We start from the raw sequence: 27,063 nt of genomic DNA, 5'->3' as shown, positions 1-27,063 counted from the left end.
GTAGATAATAACAAGATCAGTAACAACATGAACGGCGGAAAAAATGCCACAACAACAGAAACAACAACAACAAACGAAAAAAAATAGTAATAAAAAATAGGAAGATTAACTAGACGAAGAACAAGAAAAATAACAATAATAATAACAACAACAAGTACGTAAAAATATAATAGTAAAAGCCGAATAAATAGATAAACAAGACGGAGATAAAGGACGAAAAACAACAACAACAGAGGATAAACAAAAAACAACAACAGCACCAACAAAACAAACAATAAAAATAGATAAGAAAACAAAACAAAAAACAAAACAAGAGGCTTAAGGATCGGCCGGGGACCAGTGACCTACATAGGAAACTTTATACATTCGAAGCTGGTAAACAAACAAACAACAACAAACAACAACAACAACAACTGATTAAGAACGGCAGAGGGATGGTAAGAGCTCAGTAGTAGTAGCAGTAGTAGTAGTAGTAGTAGTAGCAGTAGCAATAGTAGTAGTAGTAGTAGTAGTAGTAGTAGTCAACCAATGTAGAATTCCACAATGTACCCCAATTATAACCTTATCTGCATGGTGCCAAAATCTACTGTGGGGCTCGTAACTTTTTTATAGTGGTGCCTTGACCCAAATCCTCCCTTAGTCTCCTCCTCTTTCCCTCCTGATATGATATTCTGCTTGACACCTCCCCAAACACTCCCGTCACAACATATGCAAATCAGCACAAGGTCACTCCCCACCATATTCGGAGGCGTTGGAAGATAGCAAGCCGACGGTGACCTACATTCGGATCTCCCATACACCTTCATTGACTCCGCGCCGAATTCCGATCACGTCTCAAGTCTAATTAACCAACAGAAGACGCCGATAAGCATAAGGGACGAGAACTGAGAGGAAGGGATAAATTAAATAAAGGGGAGGGGAGAAAAAGGGAGAAAAAAGGGAGAAGGTTGAAGTGGTTGGATATGAAAATCGTTGGAATAGCAAAGAGCGTGTGCGCGTGCGTGTGCGTGTGCGTGTGTGTGTGTGTGTAGGTCGTTGTGTTGCTTGTAAACGAGGGAGACTTAAGAGATTAACATGACTTTGATAAATTGAGGACGAAGAGTGATTGAAGGGGTTTCCGGGAACACTAAATTAGAGGAGGAAGAGGAGGAGGAGGAAGAAGAAGAGGAGGAGGAGAAGAAAGAGGAGGGGAAAGAGGAATAGCAAGTGACAATAAGATTAACCACTCAAGTCAATGTTTGTTCATTCACTGTTCTCTTTATACGGAATTAAAGGGCAAATGTTTGAGGTATATTAGAGATTACGTGAATGAAGAACGAGGAATAATAAGATAATGATAAGATAATAATAATAAGTTGTAGTAATAAGTAAGTAAAAGTAATAATGAGAAAAATAATGATGATAGTGATGATGATGAGGAGGAGGAGAAGGAGGAAGAGGGGCAGGAAAAAGAAAAGATGTAGTAAGAAGAGAAGAGAACGGTGAATATGCAAAGTAGCTTAATACAAAGGAAGAAAAATGGCAACACAAGTAAGGGGAAGGAGAGAAAGGAGCAGAAATGGGAGAGGGAGAAAGATGAAGAATGACAGAAGACAGAAGGGAAGAAGGAGATAGAAGAAGAATGACATAAGAGGAAGAAAGAACGGGAGAGGGAGATAACAGAAGAAAAATGACAGAGGAAGAATAATGAAGGAGAGAAGGTGATAAGAGGAGAGGGAGAGAGGATAAACAAGAGAGAGCGAAAATGAGGTCAATCTATTTTAACTTCCAAGCGATAAATCTCTCGAAGGAAATACTTTTTTTGATGTATTGTGCTGATAGGATCGGCCAATACTCGCTCTCTCTCTCTCTTTCTCTTCTCTTCTCTTCTCTTCTCTTCTCTTCTCTTCTCTTCTCTTCTCTTCTCTTCTCTTCTCTTCTCTTCTTCTCTCTCTCTCTCTCTCTCTCTCTCTCTCTCTCAAATTACGAAATCCTCGACAAAACGTAATCGTACTAAACAATTTCCTACTGTCGGATTTATGATGAAACTCGTATGCTAAATCTCCCTTTCTCGTCTTCTCTATCTACCTACCTACCTACCTATCTATCTATCTATCTATCTATCTATCGCAGCAAACAACACAAGGAGAATGGCCAAGGCAAACACTATTTTTCGTTCTATTTTTCAAGGGAGACTCAACCAAACCCAATTGTCACCTCTCCCAGCGGCGATCCACGGACAGACTTGACGCGGACAGAATACGCAACGACGAACACTTGTGATGGTGTTTAGTTAGCTTTTGTGTTCGTGGATATTGTTTAGCGCTAAGTTGTTGGGAGGGATTTGTGTTATAGTGTTGAGTGGTTGTTGTTGTTCTTGTTGGTGGTGGTGGTGGTGGTGATCTGTTTTGGGTGTCAGTGTGTGATTGAAGGGAAGGTGTTTTGTTTGAATGGTTCTGTTGTTGTTTGGTGTCAGTAGTTGTGGTGTGTCAAGAGTTGGGTCTCTGTTATGGTTTCTTTTGTTTTGTTTTCTTGGTGTTTTGTATTTTTCCTTTCATTCCCTTCTCCCGTTCCTTCATAACCAGTTTTCCCCCACTTTTATCTCTTATCTCTAACTCTTTCCATTCCGTTCCTCCTTGCTCTCATTTCACGTTCCTAATCCAGTAGTTCTTAACCTTTTTACTACCGCGCCCCCTCTAGAAATACCACGAAATATAAATACCTCTAGAAATACCTCCACGCTATACGAAAATAAAGCGTGTCCAGTACAATAGAAGAGGACCATACAAAGGTACTCACCACAGGACGAGTGACGCCGCCATGGGTTTCTGGGGACACAGGGTGAGGAGCTGAGAGATGGGCCACACACACACACTTCGCAGGAGCCTCAGCTGTGGGAACGGCATCCTCGCGGCGCCACGAGCAACTGTACGAAGTTCTCCAAAATAAGGTAATTTTTATTTACTAAAAATAAAAAAAATAAAAAAAATATCAATATAAATACAATCATCACTGTCTATGAACACTGAATAATAAAAAAAAATATTATAATAATGCTTTGAGAGTCAAAAGACGGCGTTTGTGCTTTTTTTTTCATATTTTTTACATCCATGTAAATGAACTTTTTTTTTTGTGAAACCAAAAAATAAGGTTGTTTGGCTAATGATTTTATTTGCTCTTCTTTACCCTTTGTAAATGAGTACTTAGTAATTGACTGCAAAGTTCTTACCTATAATATTCTGTGCAGTCCACGCAGAGAGGTCCGGTGTGGCGGGGCACTCAGGGCGGCGACAAGTGGTGTCCTCTGCCGGCGGCTTCATGTATCTTCGCCTGATCCTTATGGTGCCGCCTACTATTCTGATATTCTCTTCTCATCACCCGCGCATAATTGTACGTAAACACGAACGAGCGACACAACACTGCCCTCATGCACGAGACCAACCCGAAATAGGAGGCTGCAGGGCACGCCGCCACCTCAGCGCAAACGGCCACGCAGTGATCACGCGAAAACGACAGTGTGGAGTTAGCGAAACCACGTACGTCTTAAATGTAAAAGGCAACCCATAAAGTTCTATCAAAGCAATGACAACTACCTACCCAAACAAACCTAGATCAACCAAACGTTCTCTTCATTTACCTTGACACCGTGCGGAGGTGTCGCCGCTGAGGTCCCTCGGCGGTGTCCCCCGACGAAGCATGCAAGGTACTCACCTGTGGACCCGAGGCGTTAGTCAAGCATCTTTGTTACATGAATCAGTAAGTTAAGGTGAAATATGACATTGAGAAGGCATTTACTTAAGGGCTAGGGTGATAATTACATGGAATTCAATATCGTATTTGATTTTTACCTCATATGAAAGGTTGAAATTCTTACATGCAGATATAAAATACTTACCATAGATCAGTTTACTGTAATACATTCAGTTCAGGGGGGAAATAAAACAAGACACAATACAGGAAAGTCTTAGTACACTACTCTTTTTAACTGAGCCTCGTTACATTTTTACACCCAGGGTTCAAAATTCCCTCCACTAGCAAGCAACTCCCAGACACTACCATCAACCTACCAGTCCTGAAGAGCCGAGTCAGCAGATGTCTCCTTACTCGTTGATCGGAACCTCGTAGTCCGGCAGCGGCAAGTCAGCTGTGAGGCAAAGAGACAGTTAGTACAACAATGATAGTCCATAATAGTTAGGGATGGTAGGAGGAAGACAGAGAAAATGAGAAGGAATGGAAAACTAGAACGCAGAACATAATCAAGAACAGAACAGAATCTAGAACATCGGAATAAAGAATACAGGTGTGACTGATCTGTGTCACTCTGCATCATCCTTTCATCCCTTTCACTGGTACACCCTGGGACAGCCTTTCTTCGTCTGCATTTCCTCCTGCCTACGACTTGACCCCTTGACCACCCGAAATGGACCTCTGTTTTGGCCACTCATCTACACTTTCTCTTATAGGAGCAGTGATTAGCGATTTTTCCCATTTATGTTTCTTTCTTTACTGTAAAAAAATAGAATAAACAGATACCCTTCTTTCACCATCTAGTATGACACCTCTCCACCCGAAACTGACCCTTCTTTTGGCCACTCATCTATGCTTTCTCTTATAGGAGCAGTGAATAGCGTTTTTTTTCCCATCTAAGTTCCTTCCTTTATTGTGAAAAAAAAACAGATACCCTTCTTTCACCATCTAGCATAAACAATAGACATATAACTTTGACTTGAGGGAAAGGACGAAAGAGAGGGAGATAAAATAAAATAAAATAAGGTGAGCACAAAGGCAACGAAGAAGCAAAACAAAGGGATGGTGACCTGAGCCTTGGATGGGACAGCAGGAACCACCCAAGACAATACTGCAACAAAGGCCCAGCGAAGCAAGGACCCATCCATGCACGCCCTTAGCCTTACAATCAGACAGGAGAAGCAAGACACATACTATAGACTCCACACGCACCACACACACACACGCACACATACACATACACGGACCCTCTTTCACACACACATACACACATCGTAACACCTCTTCTCCGGGCTAGCTATTACGAAGGGCATTAACTTTGTCATAAACCCGTTTCGTATGTTTTATGATGTCTTTATGTGTTGTACGGCGCGGTGAGGGAATGGCGCAGAGGGGAATGAGAATGGATGGGAGTGAGAGGAGGAAGAGGAGGAGGAGGATGGGAAGGGAGATCGGTTAAGGGGATGAAGGGAAAGGAAGGGACGATTTATCCTTGTTTTCATTTTCTTGTATAATTTCACGTGTTCCTCTTTCTTCTTTTTATTATTTCTACTTTAATAAATACTTCCTCTCTTATCTGTCTGTGGTATGTCTATAATATCCTTGCTATTCTCTCATTACAGTATTACTTGTATCTATATTTTCATCGTACCGTGTTCTTCCTATTTTCATTTCCCATTATTGAAAATATTACACGCTCACTTCTACAAAACTACCTAAAATATAAGAGGAGTAAAGAGGTGAACAAAGAGAGGGATAAGGAGGAAGAGAAAAAGAGGAGGAGAAGAGGAAGAGAAGCTGAAGGAAGAGGAAGGAAGGGAAGGAGGAAAGGAAGGAACGGGAATAAGCAGCAGGAGGAGGAGGAGGGAGGAGGAAGAAGAGGAAAGAAGGGAAAGAAGGAGCGGGATTGAGGAGCAAGAGGAAGAGAAGAAGGAGGAAGAGAAAGAGGAGGAAATGAGAGAAAGGAGAAGCGGGAATCATAGGAGGAGGAGAAGGAGGAGAGGAAAACGACAAGGAGGAAAGTAGGGAAGGACGGAGCGAGAGTGAACCAGTAGGGAGGAAAAGGAAGAGGAAAACTAGGAGGAGGAAAAGAGGAAGGAAGGTTAGAGGAATAAGGAAGAAAACGGTTACCAATGTTTACTTTCACCTTCACCGAGCTACACCTTTTAATTAGCAGCTGTTGACATACCGGTGAGCGTGTGTGTGTGTGTGTGTGTGTGTGTGTGTGTGTGTGTGTGTGTGTGTGTGTGTGTTTTTGTGAGTGTGTGTGTGTGTGTGAGTCGCAATACAACATCCCTCTTCCACTCTCCCGTACTTACTTCCTGATATATTTTTCTACCTGGTTTGCTTCACCTCATTAGAAAGTTAAGACAGAAGCAAGGCGTCGATTTTACCTGTCCATTTGCGGCTTAATATGCGAGGTAGATAGAAAGATAGATAGATAGATAGATAGATAGAGAGAGAGAGAGAGAGAGAGAGAGAGAGAGAGAGAGAGAGAGAGAGAGAGAGATAAGGTAATCACTATAGCTTCCCGGATTCCTTATCAATAACCTCTAACCTTTCTCTTCCTGATAAAAGTCACCCATAGTTAGAGGCAGGAGGAGGAGGAGGAGGAGGAGGAGGAGGAGGAGGAGGAGGAGGAAAGAGGGATCACACTCGTATATCGCCAAGGCTATGAAACAGAAAAGGAAGAGAAAGTATAAAGAAAAGAAAAGAAAACCGAATGAGGAAAAGCAAGGAAAAAGGAAAGATGTGTGAAAAAGGGAAAGAAAGCAAAAAGAAAACAAGAAAACAGTAAAAAAAAGAAAAAAAGAAGACAATTGCGAAAATAATATAAATTTGGATAAGGAAAAGAATAAAAAGACCAATAGAAATATAACTTTGACTTGAGGGAAAGGACGAGAGAGAGGGAGAGAGAAAAAAACAATATAAAAAGTAACACCAAAGGAAGAGGAAAGGGAAAGGAAGACAAGCAGGAAACGAGATAATTCGAAGGAAAGTTTATAATCGAGCTGCAGGAAATGAAGGAAGGAGGAAACAGAACAACAACAACAACAACAACAACAACAACAACAACAACAACAACAACAACAACAACAACAACAACAACAACAACAACAACAACAACAACAACAACAACAACAACAACAACAACAACAATAGCAACAAAAGGAGGCTAAAAGAAGATTAACGAATATGGAAAAGAAAAGAAACAAAGAAAACTGAAATAAAAAGGAAAAAGGAAGTGCGTAAACGAGAAGAAGAAAATTAGAGGAAACAAAACAAGAAAAAAAAACGAGAATAAATAAAATAAAAATAAATAAAAATGAAGAAGGTAATAACAAAAAACAACAACAGGATAATAACAGGTATAGGAATAACGAAAGGAAGAAAGGGAATGAGAAAAAGAAGAAGAAAAGGAGAACTGGAACAAGAGAACAGACTAAAGAACAACAAAATAAAGAATAAAGAACAAAATAAGAAGCAAATAAAAAAAAAACATACAAAACTAACCGAAAATATAAACACGTGACCACACACACACACACACACACACACACACACACACACACACACACACACACACACTCTCTCTCTCCCACCACTCCCCTCCCCCCCTCCCCCCCCACAACAGAATTCCCTTCACCTCCAATAACTCCGAGCACCTGAGAGACGCAGGTTAATGAAGGAGGCGAGCAGTCACATACCACACACACCTGACATTCCTCGACATACCTGCCCCGCGGCCTCACACGTGACTCACCTGGCGGGAGAGTGCACAGGAAGCCCTTCAAGGTGCACCGGTGATCGTCTTTCCTCTCTCACCTGTGCCCTTTTTGGAATGTGTGGCGGTCGGATTTTTTTTTTATAGTGAGGATTGGAAGGGTTAGAAAAAGTACTTAGTGGCATTTGAGTACGGGGGAGAATGGCGCTGGTTGTTGTTGTTGTTGGTGGTGGTGGTAAGGAAGAAGGGTAAATAAAATGATAGAGAGAGGATATGTATATAGAGACATTGAGACCGAAAACTGAAGTAGATAAGAAGGAAAGTGAAGGAAGAACGAATAGGAAAAAGAAGAATAGAAGGAACAAACGACAAAAACATGAAAAATAAGACAACAACAACAACAACAACAACAACAACAACAACGGCAACACGACAGGAGGAAGAGGATGGAAATACCGAAGAGGCGGAGGAGTTAAACGTAAGCAGGACGAGGGAAAAAGTTAGACTAGAGGCGAGGAGTAGGAAGGAAGTCGCTAATAAGGTTTGGCGAGAGCGATAAATAGACGTACAGATAGAGAGACACACACACACACAGACAGACAGATTGAAAGATAGATAGATAGACATACAATCACAAAGAAGAAAAGAAAGGAAAAAAAGATAGACGGATACTTAATCGAGCCTAACAAAACTCAAAACACATATCATACGTTTTTACTCAGAAAAAAACTCATCTATGATTCCTTACTAATGAGACTTTCTATAAAACAAAGTGCAAGCTATTTTTTTGTTAATTTATGCTGTAGGTTTCTGGATATCATGTGTTTGAAAACTCACTAAACTTAACCTAACCTAACCTAACAAAATCCCGAGCACTTGCCATACGTCTTGACTCAGAAAAAATCTATGCTTCCTTACTAATGAGACTTTCTATATAACAAAGTGAATGTTATGTTTTGTTTATTTATGCTATAGGTTTCTGGATATCATGTGTTTGAAAATTCACTAAACTTAACCTAACCTAACCTAACCAAACAAAACCCCAAACAGTTACCATACGTCTTGACTCAGAAAAAACTCATTTATGCTTCCTTACTAATGAGACTTTCTATATAACAAAGTGAATGTTATGTTTTGTTTATTTATGCTATAGGTTTCTGGATATCATGTGTTTGAAAATTCACTAAATTTAACCTAACCTAACCTAACCAAACAAAACCCCGAAGTTAGCATACGTCTTGACTCAGAAAAAACCCTCATATATGATTTCTTACTAATGAGACTTTCTATAAAACAAAGTGAAGGCTTTTTTTTGTTAATTTATGCTATACGTTTCTGGATATCATGTGTTTGGAAATTCACTAAATTTAACCTAACCTAACCTAACCTAACAAAACCCCAAACAGTTAGCATACGTCTTGACTCAGAAAAAAACCTCATATATGATTTCTTACTAATGAGACTTTCTATAAAACAAAGTGAAGGCTTTTTTTTTTGTTAATTTACGCTATAGGTTTCTGGATATCATGTGTTTGGAAATTCACTAAACTTAACCTAACCTAACCTAACCTAACAAAATCCCGAACAGTTATCATACGTCTTGACTCTGAAAAAACATCTATTCTTCCTTACAAAATGAGACTTTTTTATATAACAAAATGAGTTCTTCCTTTGTTGATTTATGCCATAATTTGCCGCCTATCATGTGTTTGAAAATTCTCTAAACTTAACATAACCTAACAAAACCGCGAACAGTTACTAGACGTCTTTACTCAGAAAAATCATTTAGGCTTCCTCATTAATGAGACTTATTTTCTAACAAAGGGAGGTCTTTCTTGGTTAATTTGTGCCACACGTCTCTGGCAATCTTGTGTTTGAAGATGCCCTAAACTTAACTTAAACTAACATTACCCCGAATATTACGTCTTGATTCAGATTAATCATATATGCTTCCTTACTAATGATACTTTCTATATAAAACACTGTAGTCTTTCTTTAGTGATTTTTACCTTGAATTGCTGGCAGTCATATGTTTAAAGATACCCTAAACTTAGCCTAACTTAACCTAACCAACCCTAACCTAACAAAACCCCGAACAGCTACCATACGTCTTGACTCAGAAAATCCATATTTGCTTCCTTACTAATGAGACTTTCTATATAACAAAGTGACCTCATTCTTTGCTGATTCATACAAAAAGTCGCTGGCTGTCGTGTGCTTGAAGAGACCCTACCTAACTATAACCCAAACAGTCACTACATATATGCACTCTGTAAATTCATAAATGCTTCCTTACTAAGCAGACTTAAGAAAGAGACAAGACACACAGAAAAGAGACTACTACTACTACTACTACTACTACTACTACAACTACTTTTACTACTACTACTGCTGCTACACTCCTTATCTCTTCGGCAGAGTGATAAACATGCACTTTCTCGCTTAATCTTATGTTACAACCAAGTGGAGGGGGGGAGGGGAAGGAGGGGCGAGGAAGGAGGGGGGGAGCAGGGGGGGGGGGTTATATTAAGGGAACTCTACAAAGCCTGACGAAGCCGAGGGAATGGAAGGGAACATGTAATCCGAGGCTTAAGATTCATAAAAAGGGGCTTTGTCGTTTACGCCATGCTGGTTTATGTTGGGTTTGATTCTGTTACTAGTTGGCGATGTTGTAGTTGTTGTTGTTGTTGTTGGTGGTGGTGGTGGTGATGGTAATGGTGGTGCTGGTGTTTCTATCATTTCCTCTGTTGGTGTTGTTTGTTTGTTAGTTAGGTTAAGTTAGGTTAGGTTAGGTTAGGCAAAGGCATATCCCGGGACCACAACTGACTGACTGAGTGTGGCGTTACGTTGGTGTCTGTTGTTTGGTGTTGTTGGTGGTAGTGGTGGTGGTGGTGATTGTGGTAGTGGTGGTGGTTGTGGTGGTGGTGGTTGTGATACTATTGAGTCCGCTTTGGGTTGTTCCTTTTCTTTTTCATTTCTGTTACTGTGGGTGGGTGAGGGAAGGAAGGGAAAAGGAAAGGAGAAGAAAGAAGAGAGAGAATGGGTGGTTGATGGAAGGGAGGGAAGAGGAGGGGAGAAAGAGAAGAGAATGGGTAGCTCTGCCTTCTGTGTATTGAGAGAAATAGGAAGAAGAAAGGCAAAGCACAGCGCGAAAGAAGAAAGGGAGAAAAAGAACGATAGAGAAAATAATGGAAGAGGAAAAAATGGAATGGAGAGGAGTGAAAAGAAAACAGAGGGGGGAAGAGAAACGAAAAGGCATGAAAAAGAATGTGAAGGTAAATGGAGGACGGGAAAGAGATATCGGTGATGGCGGTGGTGGACCAAAACCGCGTATCCAATTTGGGCGAAACAAGTGTGCGAAACACGACCACACGGAAGAGAATGAAGCCGCCAGGACCACAAACGAGAAGAAATACAAATTCTTAGAACTTCACATTAGCCCAGCCATGTAGCGCCGCCCCCCCCTCCCCAACGCCACAAGCCCGGCTATCAGCACCGTAAGGCCTCGCGGGGCGTATATAAGCAGTTCTCCTTGCGACAGTCACCCAATGGACGCGAGTCTCCTGGCCCTCGCTGCCGCCTCGTCTCCCGGTGTTTATGATCCTGTGTTGGAAGAGGATGAGGGGCGCCGCCATAATGCTGGTGCTGCTGCCGTGCTGGGCCGGCCTGGCGGCAGGGCAGCGCTACGACCACAACAACCTGACGGCGGTGTCTGACGGAGGCCTGCAGGTGCTGCAGTACTCTGACTTGGACCCGACGTACGGCATCGATGAGCCGCGGGGCGGCGCGGAGAGTGGCGGCGCCTTCCTCTTTGACGTAACCAAGCACAGCTGCGTGACGGTGATGACGGCAGACGCGCCGTCCATCACCATATACGCGTCCGTGTGGTGCTCCGACAGCGAACAGGAGCTGACCTTCAGTTCCTGTGACGGCCGTAACGGGGCTCTGCCCGAGGAGCTTTGCAAGGGCAACGGGAGAGGCTGGAGGGAGATACGCCGCGTCAACGACTGCCCGGCGTGGACGACTGTGAGTGACGCCTTGGCGTGACCGTGGACGTATGCACACACACACACACACACACACACACACACACACACACACACACACACACACACACACATACACATACACACGCACACGCACACGCATACACACACACACACACACACACACAGACACTTACACATACACATACACATACACATACACACACACACACAAACACAAACACAAACACACACACACACACACACACACATCGCCCTCGGCTCTAACACTGTTCCTCTCGCCACTACAGGAGGAGGCTGTCAAGCTCTGCGCGACTTCCGTCAAGGCCGGAGCGTCTGTAGGAATCGAATACGTGGAGGCGTTCCCGGGGGACTTCGTGAAGACGACCGCCGCCGCCACCACCACCACCACGACTACTACCACTCCTACCACCACGACCACAACGCCTACTACGACTACTACTACTCCAACAACCACTACCACTACTACACCTGCTCCTACCACTACGACCACCACGCCCAAGACCACTACAACTAAACCTGCCACCACCACACACAAGCACCACGACCACTGCTGATGCTTCGAAAAGTAATGAGAGGAAGCAAAGGAAGATAAACTATGTCAATTCGAGAAGTAGAGTTAATTGTTCGAGCTGTTTTAAATTTGCTAGAATGTCCTCTTTATTTTCACTGATATTTTTTGAAGGAGTTCCGTAATTTAGATTTGAGGAGAGTGAAGTGAAGTTATAATATACAAAGGAGGCATAAGTAAACTGATACTGTGCGTTCTTATTCCTGTTTTTCATTTTCTTCTTACTTCTCTTATTTAGCTTGCGCAGTAATGTGATTTTAATGAGGCACTAATTTGGGATCTTAAAAGTTTACAAATAAACATTCTAAATTGATAATATATACTGACTGATGAATTTTAATTGTATTCCTTGAGATTCCGTTACCCTAGTGTGTGTGAATGTGTGTGTGTGTGTGTGTGTGTGTGTGTGTGTGTGTGTTACAAATAGGGCTGAATAAAACATGAACACCACCATTTTTACATCAAGATCACCAACAACAAGAAAATCAACAAAAAACAAAACAAGCGAGACATATGATAACCCTGGCATATATTTGTGAGGCAACTAGACGCCACTTCCCCCGAAAATGACCTCTCTTCCGGCCTCTCGTTCCGTTTTCTTTCGCCGGAGCAGCGTATTAGAGGGATACTATGCTGCTCTTTCTGCCTTTTTGCCCTTGAGTTTCCTCCCACGCTATAAAAAGTCTGACTACCTCGCATATTTTGATTCCTCCAGGTGACACATCGCGCAGCAAATCCTCAGTCTTGGCCACGAGTGAGAGTGTGTGATGGAGGGTAAGCTGTTATAGGTTGGAATATATATGTGTTGCGTAAGTACATAGAGAGAATACACCAGTCACTAGATGCTTTATAAGAACGGTGAAGGGTTAATATTGAAGGCTTGGATTCCCATGTGCTTTATTGTGGCTCAAATGTACGTTTTGGTTTGTTTTATTTTACTTTTCTTTCTCGAGCCCAAGATCGCAAACGGCAGCAGGAAGTTTGACCAGTAAGCCAGTGACTACTACTACTATTACTACTACTACTACTACTACTACTACTATTCTTACTATCACTCTCACAACACCGACCCGAAATTGACCTCTTCCACCCGAAATTGACCTCTCCTCCTCCTCCTCCTACTACTACTACTACTACTACTACTACTGCTGCTGCTACTATTCTAACTTTCACAATCACAACACCGACCCGAAATTGACCTCTTCCACCCGAAATTGATCTCTCCTCTGACCTCCTGTTCTTTTCACTAGTTCGGGGCATCGTATAGCGGGCTTTTTCTAGCGGCTTTTGTTATATACCTTTTAGCTGCCTCCCTTGCTGTAAAAATAAACAAACAATAAAAAAAAAACGACCAGTAACAACACAGACACAGCCACTACAACAACAACCACCACCTATAACAACCACCAGTACTACAACCCTTTCCATCATCCATCACACACACACACACACTAGCAGGCAAAGAGAACCTCACGAGTCACGAGAGAACGAGCGTGACTGAGGCGCCGCTTCTGCATGGTCCTATGTAACTCGTTTTGGGTCTCGTCTGCGACTCGCGAGATAACAGACCTGTGTATGAGACCAGTTCCTGTGCGTTGGGTGTTTAGTAGAAGGGGGACGACCTCGCATGGAGTTTTATTGAGGTGGGTGTAGCGAACCATTTGTATTTCTTAATGACGCTTATTATGCATGAATATATTGTAGATTTTGTGTAACCATAGACTCAAGTAATCAATCTCTCTCTCTCTCTCTCTCTCTCTCTCTCTCTCTCTCAGCTTAAGTATGTAATTTAGGAGAATTATATAAATCATAAATTCATGATTCATGAGTATTTTTCATAAACGGGAAAAAAATAAGCGTAAGCAAGGAACGTGTACACACTTAGGAAAAAAATAGGCTACGTTTATGGATATCAAGTAAGAGATAACTGTTGTAATGATGTAAGACAATAAACAACTCCAATTTCAGCTGCAGATATGAAGGTCAGAACCAACGAGTACAGATGCCACAGGCTTAAGAGGCTGTGTAAGTAACAACAGATAACATTTTCTTGGACTCTCCCTCGCCACCCTCCCACGCACACAGGTACGCCGTAAAACACAAGAGTAATGCGACGCAGCCATTCCTAGGGAAATCTTATGAAATCCTTGAGTCGACAAATCCTCAGCTATCTCGGCCGACGAGTGTGCAAGTATCAGCGGCCACTCAGCGAGGTGACGCCGCGGCAGGTGGACACGAGCCACCTCACCCTGGCCGACACACGGACGGTGTGATCGTTGCCTTGCCAGCAACACGAGAACCCGAGACGTGGCCAAACAGTATGAAGAGCACCGCCTTGCTGCTGGTGCTGCTGCCGTGCTGGGCCGGCCTGGCGGCAGGGCAGCGCTACGACCACAACAACCTGACGGCGGTGTCTGACGGAGGCCTGCAGGTGCTGCAGTACTCTGACTTGGACCCGACGTACGGCATCGATGAGCCGCGGGGCGGCGCGGACAGTGGCGGCGCCTTCCTCTTTGACGTAACCAAGCACAGCTGCGTGACGGTGATGACGGCAGACGCGCCGTCCATCACCATATACGCGTCCGTGTGGTGCTCCGACAGCGAGCAGGAGCTGACCTTCAGTTCCTGTGACGGCCGTGACGGGGCTCTGCCCGAGGAGCTTTGCAAGGGCAACGGGAGAGGCTGGAGGGAGATACGCCGCGTCAACGACTGCCCGGCGTGGACCGATGTGAGTGACGCCTTGGCGTGACCGTTGACGTATGCACACACACACACACACACACACACACACACACACATATATACACACACACACACACACACACATATATATACACACACACACACACACACACACATATATACACACACACACACACACACACACACACATCGCCCTCGGCTCTAACACTGTTCCTCTCGCCACTACAGGAGGAGACTGTCAAGCTCTGCGCGACTTCCGTCAAGGCCGGAGCGTCTGTAGGAATCGAGTACGTGGAGGCGTTCCCGGGGGACTTCGTGAAGACGACCGCCGCCGCCACCACCACCACGACTACTCCTACACCTACCACCACTTCTACTACTCCACCCACCACCACTTCTACTACTCCACCCACCACCACTTCTACTACTCCACCCACCACCACTTCTACTACTCCACCCACCACCACTTCTACTACTCCACCCACCACCACTTCTACTACTCCACCCACCACCACTTCTACTACTCCACCCACCACCACTTCTACTACTCCACCCACCACCACCACCACTTCTACTACTCCACCCACCACCACTTCTACTACTCCACCCACCACCACTTCTACTACTCCACCCACCACCACCACTACTACTCCACCCACCACCACTTCTACTACTCCACCCACCACCACTTCTACTACTCCACCCACCACCACTTCTACTACTCCACCCACCACCACTTCTACTACTCCACCCACCACCACGACTACTACTCCACCCACCACCACTTCTACTACTCCACCCACCACCACCACTACTCCTACACCCACCACCACTTCTACTACTCCACCCACCACCACTACCACTACCCACCACCACCCACCACTACTACCACCACCACCACCACCCACACTACTCACCACCTACCACCACTACCCACCACCCACCACCACCACCACTACCACCCACCTACCACCACCACCACTCCACCCACCACCACCACACACACACACTACCACCACCACACCCACCACAACCACCACCCACAACCACCACCCACCACCACAACACCCTACACCCCCACCATCCACCACCACCACAGACACAACTCCTCTCACCACCACAACTAGCACCACCACAACCTTAGCACCCCACCACGACTATCGACACCACCAGAGACACGACCTCTTGACCCCCCACGACTACAAGTGATGACTATTGACCTACAGAGGACGATGACTCAGTGGTGACCTTCCTGACGGTGACTCAGTGGTGACCCTTTCCTGACGTAACAACAGCATCTTTGGCCTGTCCATGTTTGAGTTCATCGTCGTCCTTCTCTCCTCCTTCCTCCTCCTCCTCGTCCTCTTCACTTGCTTCCTCATGCTGATTTTCAAGAGGAAGAGGAGGATCTACGTCAGAGTGAGTTCTTCTGTACTTTGGTTCCTCTTGAAGACTTTGAGGTTCATGGCTTTTGGAGTGTAGCAAAATCCTTCGTAGCATTCATGAAGTCAGTCATTTTTCATCAATTAGAAACTTTACTTACATTCCCTCAGTTTTCAAGAGGAAGATCTACGGCAGAGTTTGTTTTTACTTCACTTACTCCTAAAGACTTTGTGGTCCATGTTTTTTTGGAGTGTATATAAAGATTTTCCGTAATATTCACAGAAGCCAGTCAGTCAGTTCGTCAATAATAACAAACTTTCCCTTTTCAGTAGTCAGTGTTTCCGTAACGATATGATTTTGAGGTTCATGTTTTTTGAGTTGTCTAAAGATCTTCCGTACCATTCATGTTTTGAGGTTCATGTTTTTTGAGGTGTCTAAAGATCTTCCGTACCATTCATGAAAGCCACCTAGTCATTTCATCAATAATAACAACCTTTCCTCTTCTTATCGTTATCACTATTCCGGTAGCGACAGGATTACTCTAGTGTTCTGAGCCTCAAAAGCCGCTGTTGTGAGAGTTGGTAATCCTCCTATGCCAACACTTCCTTTACGTGTGTTCAGAAAGCAATCACATCCCTTTTCTTTTCCCGTAGCGACATGGTTACTCTAGTGTCCTAAGCCTCAAAAAACGCTGTTGTGAGAGTTGGTAATCCTCCTATGCCAACACCTCCTTCACGTGTGTTCAGAAAGCAATCACAACCCTTTTTCTTTTGGCACCCAGTTTTTCCTCATTTCCAGGTTGTCACATAGAGTTGCTAGTCCTGCACCAACACTACTGGCACGTCTATTCATAAAGCAATCACAACCCTTTTCTTTCTCTAACCAGTTTTCCTCACTCCTCCAGGTTGTCCCTTACACACCACGCGCAGCTCCTATGAAATTCCCTCGCACACCTTTGCCTCAAGTAATACCCACGTCGGAGCTCATCCCGAGGCCAATACTACGGCATACCTCACTTAGCAACGACAGGAAGCCTCGGTCCGTCAGCTGGGAGTACGGTGGAGAGCCCGGCGGAGGGAGGTGGGACGCAGGCAACCACAACCCAACACCCCAACGGCACTACATCACCCTCGACGCCCAGCCAGTCCGCCACGACCCTGGGGATGTCTATAGCATCTCCCAAGGCTTCGACTCCTGGGGGAATGACATGCAGAGACCCCAGGAGCCTACCAATGCCCTCTGGCGAGACGCTCCCTGGGCAGATAATAACATATACGAGTGGCGCCGATAATGTGATACTTAGAAAGGTTATATTCTCACACAATTCAATGCCCCAGCACATATATTTGATGAGGCTTTCGTAAGAGTTGTGGTCATTTCTATAGGTAGTTTTGTGACCCTGGTGGTAGTTTGACCCTTCTTTTGTACCGTGAACCTAAAAAGACACCCATGAGAACCTGATTGATCTCCTCTTCGGCCTCTGGAGATAGTTGATGTAAGAGGAGGACGCGTCTGAGCATACCGTGGGCATTCCCATGGGTAGTTTTGTGACCCTGGTGGTAGTTTGACCCTTCTTTTGTACCGTGAACCTAAAAAGACACCCATGAGAACCGGATTGATCTCCTCTTCGGCTTCTGGAAATAGGTGATGTGAGAGGAGGACGCGTCTGAGCATACCGTGGGCATTTCCATGGGTAGTTTTGTGACCCTGGTGGTAGTTTGACCCTTCTTTTGTACCGTGAACCTAAAAAGACACCCATGAGAACCTGATTGATCTCCTCTTCGTTGATGTAAGAGGAGGACGCGTTGAGCATATACCGTGGGCATTCCATGGGTGGTTTTTTTGGGACCTGGGGGTGGTTGACCCTTCTTTTGTACCGTGAACCTTACAAGACACTCATGAGAACCGGATTGATCTCCTCTTCGGCCTCTGGAAATAGGTGATGTGAGAGGAGGACGCGTCTGAGCATGCCGACCTTCTTATGCTGAACCTAAAGACTCCTATCACTTGCAGAAAACAAGAAAACAAGCCATGCATGTTCGAAGCCAGCAGAACGAGTAGCACGACTGACATATATACCACGCTGCCAAAAACAGGATGCATATGAAGTGAAAGAAACATGGACTTGAAGACAAAAGAAGCCAAGTTTAGTAAGGCTTCCATATTCCTCCTTTCCAACTAGAGGATTCACGGCAAACGAAAAAAAAAAAAAAAAAAAAAAAAAAAGTTTGAGGTTCCCGATTCTTTACGAGAGTGTTCATATTAAATGGAAAAAACGACTGCTTAAGAAAATGTCACCTAAACAGTTATTGCTACGTAAGATTGCCACCGATAAAAACGACCGTATGGGGAATTAGTCACAAAAACACATGTGTGACACCGTTGGAAAAATGTGTGAGAATAGAAACTAAAAAAAACAACAACTTAAAACTCCTGAATCAGTCATTAACACGTAGGAATGACACCACCAACACGATGTTCCTAACTTTCAACAAACAAGACAAAAACAGTGTACTTGGAAAATGTACTTGGAAAATGTACTTGGTAAATGTACTTGGAAAATGTACTTGGTAAATGTCATGTCTTGGTTAAATGTCATGTACTTTGGAAAATGCCACTTCAATATGAGTAGAATATCGTGAGTTTTAGAAGAAGTTAACCTTCCTGAAGACACTGGTTACAAAGTCGTATATTGTGTTTGACGTGTAAACTCGAGGAAACGAAGAAAATTAATTAGTTTGAAGGTGGACTGCTGTGAATCCTTTTGAAGGAAGAAGACTGATGTGCGTCCTGAGAAACTTACATATCAAACATTATATAGACTAAATAACTACCATGAGTAAAAATACTAGAATAACAAACATATTTTTAGCATCATACATTTTCCCACACGTACAAGACAGTACATGAAACGGTACACTATTTTTTTTTACAACAAAGGAGACAGCTCAAGGGCACAAAAAAGGAAATAATAATAAAAAAGCCCACTACTCGCTGCTCCTAACTATTTTTTTTATTCAGAAACACATACTATTAAAGGATGCAAAGATTTATATGTATTAGAGCCATGTACAAACTGTAGAAATGTTTAGGTTTACAAAATCATGCGGATCATTGTAATTTTTTTTAAAGAATATTCATTTATGCTATTAATGATGTGGTGTGTGTGTGTGTGTGTGTGTGTGTGTGTGTGTGTGTGTGTGTGTGTGTGTGTGTGTGTGTGTGTTTATTTATTCGCATTCAAGTATCTATGTTTAACAGAAGCTAAATAAAGTAGACAGCAAAAATACCTCAATATAATAAGCCGGTCAAATGAGTAGAAAGTCAGTTCAGCAAAACAACAACAACAACAACAACAACAACAAAAACGATTTTAAATACCACCACCACCACCACCACCAACAACAACAACAACAACAACAACAACAACAAAAACGATTTTAAATACCACCACCACCACCACCACCAACAACAACAACAACAACAACAGCCGTAAGTCACCTTAAACACCATAGATTCCACATGCCTCTATAGTTAATACCAACATACCAGTGCCTTACGCAACAACAACAATAACAACAACAACAACAACAACAACAACAACAACAACAACAACAACAACAACAACAACAACAATAATAATAATAATAATAATAATAATAATAATAATAATAATAATAATAATAATAATAATAATAATAATAATAATAATAATAATAATAATAATAATAATAATAATAATAATAATAATAATAATAATAATAATAATAATATGGATAACAAAATGAAGAACAAGAACAAGAAGAACAAGAGCAAGAACAAGAAAAATAAGAAGACGAAGAAAAAAAAAAAACTAACAATAACAGAAACAACAATATCCAACAGCAACAAAACAAATCATATCGAAAACCAAAAACAAAAAACACACACATAGAAAAACAATCCCCAGAACACGTCACAAACAGGAAACGAACAAAACAGAAGTGGGTGACATTCCATCTCCAATCCCTTATAAAACCCTTCCTTAATGATCGGCTGTCGAACACTAATAAATACAGATAAGATAAAGAAAAGGGCACGTGAGCCTTTCCCCCACGACCAGGTGTTGAGCTAATAAATCCTCAGGTAATTCAGGTAACCCTTATCTTCGCTTACACCTGAGACGAACGCAAGAACTTAAGCACCTACGCATGTTATATTCCTACGTCAATGTGTGTTGTTTTGCTCTCTCTCTCTCTCTCTCTCTCTCTCTCTCTCTCTCTCTCTCTCTCTCTCTCTCTCTCTCTCTCTCTCTCTCTCCCAACGTTGTCCAGTGTCGCAGTATTTATGCATCATCTTTGTTATTATCCTAAAAACGACACAATCTCAACACTATGACCATATTAGATTATCCAGCCATTTAATTAAATTAATTGAAAGGTATTAAGTAGCTGACATATGAGAGGAAGCGAGAAGTCTTGAGAGTGTGTGGCAGACATGTGGGGCGGTGCTGACCCACATAGGCCTACACCCCACCGGCCAGTTTCAAATGGAAATACTACAGTACCTTTAGGATAAATTTACTGATAGATAGAAAGGTTTTAAGAAACGTGAGAAATACAGCGCGGTTTGGTGCAAGATGTTCCGGGCTCGAAGATAAATTGTACCAGACCTTTGGCCCGAAGAACCGGCGGTGACCGAGAGAACCTGCCAGGGTTGAGGAAGCCTGGGAGGGGGGGGGTGGGGGGAGGCCGACGATAGGGGAGTTAAGGATGGGGAGAACGAAGGATGAGGATGGGGAGGCCGACGATAGGGGAGTTACGTCGGGGGGAAGGATGAGGAGGGAAAGGATGAGGATGGGGAGGCCGACGATAGGGGAGATACGCCGGGGGGAATGATGGGGAGGGGGAAGGATGGGGAGGGGGAGGGGTGGCTTCCTCAACAGGAACAAGCTCAGTAGAGGATATCGTGGTCATTATTGTAGATAGCCCTCGTCAGTGTCACAGATTCCGTCGACTGGAACGTGCTCAATACTGTAATCCAAGTCATCTGTATCCTTGGCCTCCTTGACGGGAACGAGTGACGTTTGAAGATTGGGCTCGTCATCTGTAGGACCGACTTCCTCGGAGACGACGAGAACAGATTCATGGGCGGCATGTCCTCCATTTTCAACGTTGGAGATGACCAGCTCTTTAACAAGGTCGTTATTTTCTTCCATGAAGATGTCCAGCGCTTTCACAAGGTCGTCATTTTCTTCCATGAAGATGTCCAGCACTTTGATAAGGTCGTCATTTTCTTCACTGGAGAAGGCCAGCGCTTTGACAAATTCGTCATTTTCTTCCTTGGAGAGGGCCACCGCTTTGACAAGGTCGTTAATTTCATCCATGGAAATGGCCAACGCTTTTACAAGTTCGTCATCTTCAGCCTTGGGGATGGCCAGCGCTTTTACAAGTTCGTCATCTTCAGCCTTGGGGATGGCCAGCGCTTTTACAAGTTCGTCATCTTCAGCCTTGCAGATATCCAGCGCTTTTACAAGTTCGTCATCTTCAGCCTTGCAGATATCCAGCGCTTTTACAAGTTCGTCATCTTCAGCCTTGCAGATATCCAGCGCTGTTACAAGTTCGTCATCTTCAGCCTTGCAGATGTCCAGCGCTGTTACAAGTTCGTCATCTTCAGCCTTGCAGATATCCAGCGCTGTTACAAGTTCGTCATCTTCAGCCTTGCAGATGTCCAGCGCTGTTACAAGTTCGTCATCTTCAGCCTTGCAGATATCCAGCGCTGTTACAAGTTCGCCATCTTCAGCCTTGCAGATGGCCAGCGCATTTACGAGTTCGTCATCTTCAGCCTTGCAGATATCCAGCGCTGTTACAAGTTCGTCATCTTCAGCCTTGCAGATGGCCAGCGCATTTACGAGTTCGTCATCTTCAGCCTTGCAGATGGCCAGCGCTTTTACGAGTTCGTCATCTTCAGCCTTGCAGATGGCCAACGCTTTTACAAGTTCGTCATCTTCAGCCTTGAAGATTTCCTGCGCTTTTACAAGTTCGTCATCTTCAGCCTTGCAGATATACTGCGCTTTTACAAGTTCGTCATCTTCAGCCTTGCAGATATCCAGCGCTGTTACAAGTTCGTCATCTTCAGCCTTGCAGATATCCAGCGCTGTTACAAGTTCGTCATCTTCAGCCTTGCAGATGTCCAGCGCTGTTACAAGTTCGTCATCTTCAGCCTTGCAGATATCCAGCGCTGTTACAAGTTCGTCATCTTCAGCCTTGCAGATGTCCAGCGCTGTTACAAGTTCGTCATCTTCAGCCTTGCAGATATCCAGCGCTTTTACAAGTTCGTCATCTTCAGCCTTGCAGATATCCAGCGCTTTGACAAGATAGTCATCATCAGCGTTGCAGATATCCAGCGCTGTTACAAGTTCGTCATCTTCAGCCTTGCAGATGGCCAGCGCATTTACGAGTTCGTCATCTTCAGCCTTGCAGATGGCCAGCGCTTTTACGAGTTCGTCATCTTCAGCCTTGCAGATGGCCAACGCTTTTACAAGTTCGTCATCATCAGCCTTGGGGATGGCCAGCGCTTTTACAAGTTCGTCATCATCAGCCTTGGGGATGGCCAGCGCTTTTACAAGTTCGTCATCATCAGCCTTGGGGATGTCCAGCGCTTGTACAAGTTCGTCATCTTCAGCCTTGGGGATGGCCAGCGCTTTTACAAGTTCGTCATCATCAGCCTTGCAGATGTCCAGCGCTTGTACAAGTTCGTCATCTTCAGCCTTGGGGATGGCCAGCGCTTTTACAAGTTCGTCATCATCAGCCTTGCAGATGTCCAGCGCTTGTACAAGTTCGTCATCTTCAGCCTTGGGGATGGCCAACGCTTTTACAAGGTCGTCATCTTCAGCCTTGAAGATGGCCAGCGCTTTTACGAGTTCGTCATTCTTTTCCATGAAGATGTCCTGTGTTTTGACAAGGTCGTTAATTTCATCCATGGAGATGGCCAACGCTTCAACAAAGTCGTCATTTTCTTCCTTGGACATGGCCAGCGCTTTGACAAGGTTGTTATTTTCTTCCATGAAGAAGTCCAGCGCTTTTACAAGGTCGTTATTTTCATCCTTGGAAATGTCCAGCGCTCTGACAAGATCGTTATTTTCAGCCTTGGAGATGGCCAGCTCTTTGACAAGGTCGATATTTTCATCCTTGGAAATGTCCAGCGCTCTGACAAGATCGTTATTTTCAGCCTTGGAGATGGCCAGCTCTTTGACAAGGTCGATATTTTCATCCTTGGAAATGTCCAGCGCTCTGACAAGATCGTTATTTTCAGCCTTGGATATGGCCAGCGCCTTGACAATGTCGATATTTTCATCCTTGGAAATGTCCAGCGCTCTGACAAGATCGTTATTTTCAGCCTTGGAGATGGCCAGCTCTTTGACAAGGTCGATATTTTCATCCTTGGAAATGTCCAGCGCTCTGACAAGATCGTTATTTTCATCCTTGGAAATGTCCAGCGCTCTGACAAGATCGTTATTTTCATCCTTGGAAATGTCCAGCGCTCTGACAAGATCGTTATTTTCATCCTTGGAAATGTCCAACGCTCTGACAAGATCGTTATTTTCAGCCATGGAGATTTCCAGCGCTTTGATAAGGTCGATATTTTCATCCTTGGAAATGTCCAACGCTCTGACAAGATCGTTATTTTCAACCTTGGAGATTTCCAGCGCTTTGATAAGGTCGATACTTTCATCCTTGGAAATGTCCAGCGCTCTGACAAGATCGTTATTTTCAGCCTTGGAGATTTCCAGCGCTTTGATAAGGTCGATACTTTCATCCTTGGAAATGTCCAGCGCTCTGACAAGATCGTTATTTTCAGCCTTGGATATGGCCAGCGCTTTGATAAGGTCGTTATTTTCTTGCCGGGAGAAAGACACGACTTTTTGGTGCCTGTCAATTTCATTCCTAGCGTTAGACAGATCACTAAGCAGGTGGTGGTTTTCTTCCTGGAATAAGGACACGAATTTTCGGAGCCTGTGAATTATTTTTCCAGCGTTAGATAAGTCACTGAGCAGGACGCTATTTTCGCGTCGCGATAAGTGAAGGTCATTGATCAGGCCGCTGTTTTCTTCCTCCAGCGCTAATCTTTGCTGCTCTTTCTCTCTCCAAGCCGTTTCTTGAGCCAGCACCGCCCTGTGCAGGACGCTGGCTTCATCTATGGCCTGAAGTAGGAGGACGGACAAGAGGGCGTTTTGTCTTTTTAGGTCCTGCAACGCCAGCTGACTCCGCTCTTGTTCGGCCAGCATGTCGGCAATCACCCAGGCCTTGTGGGCCCCGAGCTGTCCCGCCGGGGGTCCTCCCTCCACAGGCCCGGCGGCGCGCAGCCCTTCGGCTGGCGGGGTTGTAGGGCCGAACCCGGTGTACTCCAGAAGCAGATTGGTGGCCAAGGCCCACCACACCAGTGCCAGAACAACGTCAATTCTCGTCGTGGTGATAATTGAAATACGTCTGAATGTAAATAAGTGCAGAAGTGAGAGACAACGAGGGAAAGCGAAAGTGAGCTGAGAGCCGGACGGCAACGGCAGCAGGAAAAGAGGGCAGCAGAAGTGTGTCCCGCCTCTTCCTCCGCCTTGCCGTGTTACCCAACTTATTAAGGATGGCGAATGCATGACGAGAGAGAGAGTTAGTAATTCTGTTAGTCATTCATTCATTCATTCAGTCAGTCAGTAAGGCTTTTTCAGTCACCGCCGAGTGGCCTAAGACTACCCACATGCTGTCCAGAAGACCACCCATCAACCCGGACTCTAAAAGGAACCGTCCAGTGAATCAAGAATGAGCTCCGGGGAGCAGCAAGAGCCAAGCATAACTGGCGCCACTATAAAATTTCTTGCGCCATGACGGGCTTGGGCTATAGGCGGGGATGTAAAGAAAAAAAAAATCCTAATCAGTCAGTTCGTCAGCCAATCAGTCATTTGTCACTAATAATTTTCCTTTCCTTACCTTTCCAGTAACTTCCCTGAGCGTCGCCTCCCGCCGGGCTTCACCTCCGCAGCCCAGGTAAGTAGCCAATTAACGCCGTCGATAACTTACTTAGATATTCAGCGGCCCCAGAAAAATGTGTGTGGTGAAGATTTTTTTATTTTAATGTACGGAGGTTGCGCGTTGCCCTCTCTCTTTCCCGTCCCCCTTTTTATTATACCACAATGGCCGTAGTGTGTAATGATGTGTTTAAGAGTACTGACAATTACCTGCGTTAAAATGATCAAAAGGGATGCAGGAAATGTTACAGTGCCCGAGGTGATTAGGGAAAAGTCAAAGTGATCAAGGGAAGGTGAAAGCGGTCAAGTGACGGTCAAAGTGCTCGTGACGGTCAAGTTGCTCGTGACGGTCAATGTGGTCAGAAATTTCAAAACGGTCAAAGGTCAAGCCGATCCCCCGTCAGACCTCTTGACAGCACTCGCCGTTGTTCAGCACTCTGCCACCAAGGTATGAGAAATTTTCCAAGATCTCAATTTCGTCACCACACGCATGGACAGACTGTACCGTTTCATCCAGCAAGCCACGAAACACCTGCACCTTGGTAGTGGCTCAGGATACCTTGAGTCCCCTGTGCTTCGCCTCCTCGTTCAGTCCCGCGAGAACCATCACCAGAACCTTCAGCGACTCCGCCCGGATTACTGCATCATCGCCAAATTAGGTCAGTGGTCATGGTATTAAGGTCAAAATTAGTCATACGGAATCGTTTTTAGGAGTTAATATCGTCATGTCTGTTTCTCTTTTCGGTAGGGATGACTAGATATTTATGTTTTTGGCTGATTTTATTTGCTAGATTAATTCATGAAAGGTTCTCTCCCATTACCTAACTATCACCCCTCATCTGCCTCCTTGCACATGGTGGGGGAGGAGGCAGAGATGAGGGTTGGGTTACCGAGGTTTATGGTAACATGTTTTTACGGTACTGTCAATGAGACCAGTTTTTAATGCTTAATGAAATGTTACACTGAATTGGTATCGTATAGTATCATAGATAACCATATTGCGTTATTATTGTAAGGGTTGAATCATAGCTAGAGACGGTTATTTTCAGTATTTAGTATTTAATGATATTGTTATTTTTATGGAGTTTTTAGCATTTCGATTCAGCATAACGAGATATATAGCTTGCGTTCATTGTCTTCTTCCTTAAGTTACTATCTGTATGCTTGTCGACTCACATCTGCTAAAGACTTTCCATGCATAATTTGCCTTATTTTCAACCCCTTCATTATTATCCTCCTCCTCCTCCTCCTCCTCCTCCTCCTCCTCCTCCTCCTCCTCTATCTCATTCCCATTCATCCTCTATTAATCAATTTTTTTTCTCAATTCTATTACGTCTTCCTTCGTCATATTGTCAACCCAACCTACTTATCCTCATCTACTACTACTACTACTACTACTACTAATAATAATAATAATAATAATAACAATGATAATAATAATAATAATGATAATAATATAAGGATAACAAAATGAAGAACAAGAACAAGAACAACAAGAAAAAGAAAAGGCGAAGAAAAAGAAAAAAAAAAAAACTAACAATAACAGAAACAACAATAACCAACAGCAACAAAACAAATCATATCGAAAAAAAAACAAAAAAAAAAAAACAATCCCCAGAACACGTCACAAACAGGGAACGAACAAAACAGAAGTGGGTGACATTCCAACCCCAATCCCTTATAAAACCCTTCCTTAATGACCGGCTGTCGAACACTAATAAATACAGATAAGATAAAGAAAAGGGCACGTGAGCCTTTCCCCACGACCAGGTGTTGAGCTAATAAATCCTCAGGTAATTCAGGTAACCCTTATCTTCCCTTACACCAGAGACGAACGCAAGAACTTAAGCACCTACGCATGTTATATTCTTACGTCAATGTGTGTTGTTTTTCTCTCTCTCTCTCTAAATGACCCAAGAAAGTTTCAAGA

General features: G+C 43.9%; 2 protein-coding genes across 2 annotated transcripts; both read left to right on the top strand.

The window, feature by feature from the left end:
• Positions 1-10,949: 10,949 nt before the first annotated feature.
• LOC127002301 (mucin-2-like) lies at positions 10,950-15,961 on the top strand. Its single transcript, XM_050868115.1, has 3 exons — positions 10,950-11,476; positions 14,981-15,588; positions 15,880-15,961. Exons 1-3 carry the CDS (start codon positions 11,048-11,050, stop codon positions 15,959-15,961), a joined length of 1,119 nt encoding a protein of 372 aa, XP_050724072.1. The 5' UTR covers positions 10,950-11,047.
• A 99-nt stretch (positions 15,962-16,060) lies between these two features.
• Positions 16,061-17,879, top strand: LOC127002122 (uncharacterized). Its single transcript, XM_050867708.1, has 2 exons — positions 16,061-16,171; positions 17,040-17,879. Exons 1-2 carry the CDS (start codon positions 16,064-16,066, stop codon positions 17,424-17,426), a joined length of 495 nt encoding a protein of 164 aa, XP_050723665.1. The 5' UTR covers positions 16,061-16,063; the 3' UTR covers positions 17,427-17,879.
• Positions 17,880-27,063: the final 9,184 nt, after the last annotated feature.

The sequence above is a fragment of the Eriocheir sinensis genome, chromosome 22 (assembly GCF_024679095.1).
Source record: "Eriocheir sinensis breed Jianghai 21 chromosome 22, ASM2467909v1, whole genome shotgun sequence".
Lineage (NCBI taxonomy): Eukaryota > Metazoa > Arthropoda > Malacostraca > Decapoda > Varunidae > Eriocheir > Eriocheir sinensis.
This window is presented reverse-complemented; position numbering and strand designations above follow the sequence as displayed.